The sequence below is a fragment of the Phaethon lepturus genome, unplaced genomic scaffold (assembly GCF_000687285.1).
Source record: "Phaethon lepturus isolate BGI_N335 unplaced genomic scaffold, ASM68728v1 scaffold3869, whole genome shotgun sequence".
In the NCBI taxonomy this organism is placed as follows: Eukaryota; Metazoa; Chordata; class Aves; order Phaethontiformes; family Phaethontidae; genus Phaethon; species Phaethon lepturus.
The window spans coordinates 11,912-21,256 of NW_010562616.1; the positions used below are offsets into that span (position 1 = coordinate 11,912).

The 9,345-nt window shown below is 38.5% G+C and overlaps 1 protein-coding gene across 1 annotated transcript in view; it reads left to right on the top strand.

Moving 5' to 3' along the window:
• Positions 1 to 1,338: 1,338 nt before the first annotated feature.
• AP2A2 (adaptor-related protein complex 2, alpha 2 subunit) overlaps positions 1,339 to 9,345 on the top strand; it is a gene marked incomplete at its 5' end in the record, with an annotated part of 33,340 nt that continues 25,333 nt past the window's right edge. The window contains one exon of the mRNA XM_010294308.1: positions 1,339 to 1,407. Within this exon, the coding sequence (XP_010292610.1) occupies positions 1,339 to 1,407 (69 nt within the window). The remainder of the gene's footprint in view (positions 1,408 to 9,345) is intronic.

Here is a 9,345-nt window from a genome sequence, read left to right on the forward strand (position 1 = left end):
GTCCTGATCTACTCTTTAAGCCTTGTCACATACCCTCCTTGTACTGACATGGCTGTAGTCATCATTGGATTGGTATGGGGGAAAGTGGGGTGTAAAAGCAGGGCATCTGATCCCCACTAGTCATAAGGTTGGACCATTTTCAAATAGGGACAGGAAACTTTTTTCATAACCTTGTAGCCAACTGTATGTGATGAAGAGTAGAGAAAGCTGTTTCCTGCTGCTGCTAGTTGATGTTTTGGAAAGTGCTTGAAAGTTTTTGAGTAGGTACGAGTCTGAATTCCCAACACAACTAGATGGCCAGTTCTGCATTGCTGAAGGGGACTCCCGTTTGCTTCCCTCAAACTTCAGGCAACTGAATATAATGCCCGAGTTGCATATTTTACCGTACCATGCTCGCTTGTGTAGGAGATAATGTACCTCTATAGAATCTCCATTACCAAAAACTAAAATGCTAGCGAGTAATAAGCTGCTCTGGTTCGGACAATGTAAGTATTACTTGAATAAGCCTGCATTGTCAGAATTTAAACTGCAGCTTACTTCTCTGATTAGCTAACTTGAATTGGCACTAGAAATACTAATACCTATTCTTGGAATCAAAAGTTGACATGAAATATAAACTGTGCTGAGAAGCCTAAAGGTGGTAAAGTCACCTAATAAAATGTGAATTTTAAATATTTCTGGTTTTTCAAGTAACTCTCATGGGGCATATTGAAAGTCTGAACTTATGCATGTATCCCATCTGTCTGAAGTCTTTTGAGTCTTTGGGCTACTCATAAGTTTACTACTTAGTAAACTAACTTAGTAAACTTACTGCATTCAGTGTCTGTTAATATTTCTAAAGCTGTTGAACTGAATGACCATTCAATAGAGAGACAGTAAATTGTCTTGTCCTTAAGGTGAGGAATAATACAAGCTGGCTGTTTGTAAGATTGTGGATACTCTTTCCTTCAGTGCACTGTTGACCTAGTAATCAAATTGGAAGCAAAATTAATTTTCTCTTGCCAGTTTAAGGAATAGAAAAACTGAAGTGTTTGTGAAAGTCGGTAATAAAGGCATCTCAGATTAATTGTGTGCAACTGATACAGTCTGAAGTCTGCAAAGCTTCTTGAAGCAGGGAGGTCCTTTTAGTGTCTCAAATTCCCTTATAAAGCGATGCTTAAGTTACCTCTCTACTGTTTGCCTTAATCTAGTCCTAATACTGGAAAGGAAGTGTAATAGTTCCTCCTGATATGTATTCACATATGTATGTTCACACAGCATGGTTGGGTGGAAAGGTGCTTAGGGTGGCAGAGGGCTGTCTGAAGTACTATGTACTGATGTGTGTTCCTTCGATTTCAGGCAAAAGTAAGGAAGCGGAGATAAAGAGGATAAATAAAGAACTAGCAAACATTCGGTCAAAATTTAAAGGTAAGTGACTTGATCATACTAACTATACATATTTCCTCATATGACATTTTTATATGTGTGTTTGATTTGTTTTTACATATTTAGAATTTCTGTGAACTGCTGATGCAAGCAAAATGCTAAAGCAGGCTATTAGAATAACTGTTGGAAATGTTCTCTTAGCTACAGAGCTTCCTGACAGTGCTGTGATTCTTTGCCATAACGGAGAAAACTGTCTCCCATGTCAAAGAATTGAGCTACTGTTCACAAACTTTTTCCAATACTTTGCCTCCTAACCATGTGACTACTCAGCCTGTTTTCTTCCAGAAGCCCGTGAACTGGTTTGAAGAAATGGGTGGATGTTAATTACTTCCAGTAAAACAGAATCTTTTTTTAAACTTCTGCCTTCTTCCGTCCTCTCTGACCCCTTTAAGGGAAGTAATGGGTTAGGCCATCTTCTAGCAGAATTAAGATAAAATTGTGTAGTTGATGAAGCCGTACATCTTAACTACTTCCATAAGCAATACAAATTATTCATATGAAACAAAGGATATGCAGTGACTAATTCCATCCTCGTGTATTCCAAGTGTCAGCAACTCACTTTCAAAAAACACATGGTAAAACTCATGCTGTAACTTTATTCAAGTTGTGTGTGTGGCTTCAAATTTTAAAGATTCTGATGGGCTGTTGAGATGCTTTTTAATGGTGTGCTACCGGTAGTGGCTGTGGCGAACATTCTGTTTCAATAGATATGGGGCTGTGTGTGTAGCTAGATAAGGCATTGCAGTGTGAAGGTCATACAGCAAATTCTGAAGCCACATGTATTCAGATTAAACCTGTTTACCTTAATTATCAATCCTCACTTAGACTAGTCTATCTGTTTGGAATACTCAAGGCATAAACAAAGCCTGAAATAACTTTCCTGAACTTGGCAGGGAGCTGTTGCTACTTTTTAACTGGGATGTCTCTTAAAGGCATATGAAAACCTGCAAAAACTTGAGTATGCACAACAGCTTGGAAGGGAAAAGTTTACTACAGTGCAGGACACTCAAGAAAAGTTAAGAAATTTTTCTAAATTGGAAGCAATCATGTGCCTCTCTGCTAATGTTTTTCTCTTGGAAATTTTAGCATGCTCTATCCAGATGGGTAACTTCAGTCAAAGGGTAATTGAGGAAATTTTAATGGCTATTTTTCCAGGGTAAATAGAAAAAGGAACTTTCATTTAGGCACCTCCCTATGCTGTCACATTGTTTTTCAATTCCTTTTCATTGCAAAGCTTACATCTAACACTGATGTTGGTCTGATTTTTGCCAGAAGTAGCAGGCTTTGCATTGTCTGTTCTACAGACTATTCTCCATCACCCAATCCAAGTCTAAAACTTGAGTCCATTTTCAAGTCACAGTGACCATTTGTGTCCATTTTCCAGACAGTGACCAGCTGATATAGCCTTCGTGTACTAAGTATGCATGCACACTGAGCAACTGTCACATAGTTCAAGGGTTTACCAGTTTTCTTGGTCCTAGCTGTATGATCGAAGTGGATAATTCTATTGTCTAGTAAATTTCATGCTTGAAATTGTAACTTTTAAATAAAGCAGTTTAATCTCCAAGCAAGATCTGTACTAGACAAATTAAGTGATCTTTTGGATAAAGAGACGGAGTTTAATTTAAAACTGTATAAGATGTTTCTGTATACTTAAGAAGTTAATTGAAGCTTCATGTTACTTCAGCTTTCAACTAGTTTCACTAAATTGATTAATCTGGAAGATACAGCCACAAAAACTGCTTGTTTTCTCATGGTCTGTATTTGTAAAAATATGTGCTGTCAGATAGCATTATTGGTTATCAGCTGTTGCTGAAATTCATGTTGGCACCTAAGTACTTAATTGTTTAGACAGGGCAGGTTTTTCTAGAAAGCAGCATGTCACTTTACCTGTAGGTATATAAACAGTTACTCCACTTGTGCCCTTCTGGCATCAAGAACAACGAGAGATGAATGCCTAGCTGGAAACCTTGCTGCAGTCAGCAAGCAACTAAAACAGAAATCTAGTTCTTTCAGCAACTTAACTTCAGACTATGCCACCTTTTTTTAATCTTGATTTGGTTGATGAGCAAGCTTTAGTTTGTAAAATGTAATCAATTTTTCATTAAGGAGACTGGAAGCTTTCATCAGACTAAGTTTTTAGTTTGCAGAACAGAATGAACTCTGACAATTCAGTATTTTGTCAACGTCAGTAATCCTGAGTCTTTCCCTGTGAAGAGTCTACGAACATGTATTCAGAATGTTGCTGATACCACCTCTAGTAAAAGGTTGCCTAACACATGATAGACCTCCTATTCACTGTTATGTGAATGTCTTTATAAAAGCAGCAGTATAAGCTACCGTATTACTAACTAAGAAACCTTGGCAGTAATGAAGCCCTAAGTGAACTGAATTTTGTCAGAATAGCATTCTCTGGTTAACATACGTGGTTTGGTAGCTGTGTTATATCACTAACTAATCATAGGTTAAGGAGCTGCTGATGTCAAAGCTTATAAAAACCTGTTAAGTTTTGTTCCTTAGTTTTGCATGGTATTTTGTGACTTAAGTACAAAACCAGTTAAAAGTACGTGCACAGTAAATTCTTATCTGGTTAATCATGATGTGGGGAAAAATGATCATAAGAGCTTTTGTCTGTGTAGAACCATGAATCAGGCAATGATCAGAGTATAGAGGTGCTTTCTGCAAAGTAGTGCAGTAACTTTAGCCTATGTACCTTGTGTAGCATCCTTTTAAGTACAGTTTAAAAAGTTTTGAATAAATATCAGTGTGTGCTCATGCAGTAGCTTCAGTGAAAGATGACTAAACCTTCCCATAAGCTGATCTTCATTGTGACTACTTTATTACTGAATTTGTATGAATTTTAGGTGAAAAATCTTAACTGAAGACAATAACTTGATGTAGCCTGGGCAAAAACTAGACATAAATGTCACAATTTGGAAGAAGCTGAGTTTGGACAACTTGTTCTGTAACTGCTTGAGCCCTTGACAGTGTGAAGTGGCGATAGCTGTATATCTTTCTGCTGCAGAAGTTCTATATGGACTTTGTGCTGCACGGTTCTTCCTTGCAGGAGGACTGCATAAAAATAAACCAAGAGCAAAATGCATTATGGAGTTCTGTTTAAGTGGAGATTGTTGAGTTTAACCCAGTTTCTCTTTATGTAGCTCAGGCTTTTAAAAAGGTTTTTAAATAGTTTGTCCTAAGCCAAATGTGTGACTCTGAACTTAAGATGGAGTCCCTTGCTAAATAATTATGGGGAATACTGGTGCCCTGGGTTGGTTAATTACCTGGCTGAAGATGCAGCTGTTGGACTGACTGCATTGCTGTAGCCAGAGAAAGGTCTGACTGTTAAGTAGCAAGGCTGGCAGTAGTGCCTCTTGACACAGGTATGTTCTTCCTTGAGATTAGCATAACAGACTGGTATACCACAAGTATCCTTTCTTTCCTCTGGACCTTACGCTCCTCAGCATACTCTGCTGCAGTATGTAGACCCCCACCCCATGTAACTTGCAAGATAGTCTTACAGTGTTTAAAAACAGAGGCTAAGGTATTTCTACTTTTGTTCTATCATGCAAGTAGCTGGCAAACCTGTTACCCACCTTTATGTTTGGGTAACCTGCTACTTAAAATACCCTTGTACTTAACAGGCTGGGATAAGGCTGCACATCTGTGGAAAAGCTGTACTTTTCTTGAACTGATGGAACATATGCCATGGCTTTGAGTTCTGATCTGGCTTCTGTGCTCCAAGCTCAGAAGGAATCCAGAATCTCTGTACTTAGGGTGACTTCGTCTCTTGTTTCAGCATGAGGAAGCTCCATTGCTGAGGTCAGTATGTCCTTGACAGTTGCTTTAAATGCTTCTGCATTAACTGAGATAAGATGCATGTGGTAGAAACTATACCAGTGTAATAAAGCAGAAGTTGTAGGAGTTAAGTGTGAAGTGGAGAAATACTATTCCTTTTGTTTTACATGTTCGGTCTGGAAGCTGATTTTGCTCCCATCCTTGAGCCAAACTAGAAATCTGGTTGTCAGAGTAGTAATTGCTATGTAAATGAGTGAAAAAATAATCTGGTTTACTAATTTGTTGTATCACTTTGATCTCTCAGAGCAGAATTTGTGTACTAATGAAACTGCCCTCAAACCTGTAAGGTGTTTCTGCAGTCAAAGGGAACTTTGTTTTCTGCTTGATTCAGGCTTGTTCTTTTTTTCCAGATCTGGCATTACATTTTAGTTTCATTCCAATTGCTTAAAAGGGTTTGTGTTAGAAGAGCAGTTGCTAGATTTCAGACATGCTAGTGTATCTTAGTTTTGGCTTGTGCAGAAGTGACCCAATGTCAGTTAATAATCTCTGCTTTTTTTTTTGTTCAGCTCACTTGTTTTCCCAAATTCGAGCAAGCCATCTCTATTGTCTCAAACTACACAGTAACCCTTTGCAGGAAGTTCACGATAAGCCTCTAAATACCTGTTTTAAACAGAAGCTGTGTAACAGTAAATTGCTTTCCTGGCAGGCTGTGAAAGTGTAGTCTTTATGATGGGTCTGGTTAGTCACGCTGTCTTCTGGTCATCTAAGAAGTGTATGAAGGCCATCAGACAGTAAAATAATAAAGTGTCTCCACTGACAAAGTGAATTGTTGAAAATAAAACCAGACTACAAGTATCACCTGAATTGTAGGGCTGCTCTAGTAATACTCTGTTCTGGTGGTAGTAGTATAGTAACAAAGTACTAGCTTACGGATTTTTGTGGTTGTCTGCCACAAATATTCAGTCTTTCATTTAGAGGGCTTTAGACTGTCACTTTTATGGAAAGACAAATCTTGTCTCAAAGTGTAGATACATTCATAAAAAGAAATTTCATTTTTTTGCTTAGCCTCGAAGCTAGTAGTAGACCTTCTGATACAGTACAGCACTGCATTGCTGTCAACTGCATGAACATAAGTCAGTATCAACCTAGGAAGGAAGCTCACTGCATGCAAACACTTAAGGGTGTTGTCCATTCTGTTTTGCATAAGCCATTACTTCAGCTTTAAAAGCTAAGATTGTCTTTGAGATAGCAATCAACCATCTGGATGTGAGTGAGACTAGACTTAGCAGGCTTCCTTACCCTCTAACATTCCACAGGACTAAACTGCTGCTTTGTCCTGTCTGGCTGGTAGCAGGCTCTGTAACTGTGCAGCAGACTGGTTTTCAAGTGTGCTGAATTAGATTCAAAAGCAGGTGCTGTTTTTAAACTCATGGTCCAAATTAGAGGATAGAATCATTAAGGTTGGAAAAGACCTCCAAGATCATCAAGTCCAACCATCAACCTTACCCCACCATGCCCACTAAACCATATCCTGAAGTGCCACGTCTATATGTTTGTTTTTTTTTTTTTAAACGCCTCCAGTGATGGTGAATCCACCACTTCCCTAGGCGGCCTGTTCCAGTGCTTGACAGTCAGAGACAGAAGGTGCTGCCTGGAAACCAAAGGGTCTCATAATGCATTTGTGTCTTTTTTTCTTCCTTTTTGGAAGGCTGTGTAAAAGAGTTCTATGAGCAATGAAAACCAAAACTCCCTGTTGAAATGGCAGAGAAGTGATGCACAGAAATCTGAAACTAGTAATTCTTTCTTAATAATAGTACTATTTACTTATCAGCTGTTAATATTTTTTTTCTTAGAAAAATGACTACTTGCTTTCCCTGGAGACTTTATTAGCCTTTGAAATGCCCACTGTGCTCAAAACCTGCTGACGTATGTTTTGAATCCTTCCTGTTTCTGCCGACTTGACTTGCAGTACTTGCAAATGTTCCCGAAAGCATTTAAAAATGAGCTGAGTTAAAAGAAATGATTGTGTATTGCAATAAAGATAACAGAACATGTGAAACTTCCTTCTGTTCTTGTTTGGATGTTTGCTTGAGGCTGGAGGAAGCTGTACTATTTTAGCATATACTTAAGCAATGAGGCTTGTTAGTAATGTTTAAATTGGAACCTTTATATAACTTTGTAAATGCTATATGGGAGGGAGAGGAATTGAATAGTTAAACTTGAAATTTCAACGAGAATCTGAATCAAAGACTTCTTCAAAACACAGCTGGAGTTAGAAAACTGCAGTGAGACCCTTTATGGCAATGCTCTTGTTTTCAAATTGCTCAGCTAATTAAATAATAAAATTGTAAAAAAAAGACAATTATGTTCTATTATTGCTGGGAACTAATAAGGCTTTAAAGAAGAGTTCTAGTAACTGTTACTTGGCTTAGTTCATAAGCTTGACTGTTATTAAGAACTGATTCCCTTCAGTTCTGCATACAAGGGACAGCAGCTTTTGAAAGCAGTGAACAATTTTTTTCTTTCTTAAGAAAAAGTGTTTCAGGTACTGATTTTACAGTAGTGTTCTTTGATAGCACATGATGGAGAAGGAAGCTGCTTTCTCCTTGCTAGTAGAACGGAGATATGTTTTGAGCTTGATTGCATGGCATAGCTTCCATCAAAAATGCTTCAAATACCCCAACATCCAAGGACCTTGATAATCTGAGCTCTTAAAATACTGGTATCTTGGAAGGATATAATGCTTTAAATAGGTGGGTCCTAAACCTGAAAAAAGGAATTGCCAAACCATGACAAATAGTTTGTTGTGAAAGTCTATGTGGTTCAGAGTATACATAATCTGCTTCTGTTCTTCATTAAGCAATTGAGTTGCAGTAGTCTATACTACCTCTTCCCTTCTGATCTCACAAAGTCAACACCAGAGTTATTTGAGAAGATGAGAGAATAGGGTTTATACTTGTGACTTGCGTATTGTTGATGGATTGTACGCTAACAAGCAGCTGCAGTTCAATCTCTTGGACTCCTGGGAACGTGAGTCTTGCAGACTGGTTGGGGTGTTTTCACTTACGGTAAAGTTCATGTGAAAGCTATTTTCTGATGCCTTTTGCTGTATCTGTATCTCCAAGAGGAGCATCTAATGATGTTGATGCTATTATATACCACAGCAAGTCCTCAATTATGTAGATCTTGGCCACTAGAGGAATGATGACTAAAATGGATTCAGCTTATTTAGTGTCCTCTTCTGTGAATCATAATAGTATCTGGCATCACCTGTTCCTTTAATCAGTCACCTGGAAACAGCTGGCTTGTCATGAGCTGGCATGTTTTTATTGCTAAGTAGTATAATGCTGCCCCCGCCCCCCTGCAAGTCCTCAATTATGTAGATCTTGGCCACTAGAGGAATGATGACTAAAATGGATTCAGCTTATTTAGTGTCCTCTTCTGTGAATCATAATAGTATCTGGCATCACCTGTTCCTTTAATCAGTCACCTGGAAACAGCTGGCTTGTCATGAGCTGGCATGTTTTTATTGCTAAGTAGTATAATGCTGCCCCCGCCCCCCTCCTCAGGTTTATTTACTGATTATTTCTTTTCCTTCCAGATCTCATGCAGAAGACCAATTGAAAATCAAATCCTAAGAGTTTGTAGAAACTTTTCTTAAACAGCTGTAAAATGTTGAAAAACTAAAGCTGTCGCTCTGCCTTTTTCTGTTGTTTGGGGTTGGGGTTTTTTTGTGTGTTTTTTCCTTGCCTCTTCTAAGGAAGAAGGGTATCTTTGATCTGCATCTCCCTACCATGATAGGATGGGAGGAAGCTTCTGCTCTTGAGTACCATTTTACTGAGAAAATACTATAACAGGAGGTTTGTATTTCCCCTGTTATAAATACAGCAGACTATATTCCTTTGCTGCTTGAGCCATAGTTTGAAGGCCACAGCAGATAGACAGATATGGCTGAATATCTACTTTTCACTCTGGCCGTATTGCTTCCAAAGAAGGAAAAAAAACCCCACCTTTCTTCCCCTTGCCCCAGTCTGGATGTTTCGCTCTGGTTCTTCTGATGTTAATTCAAATGTCTAGTAAAGCAAACTGGCCTGGGATCGTTTGCTGACTCAAGCAAAGCTG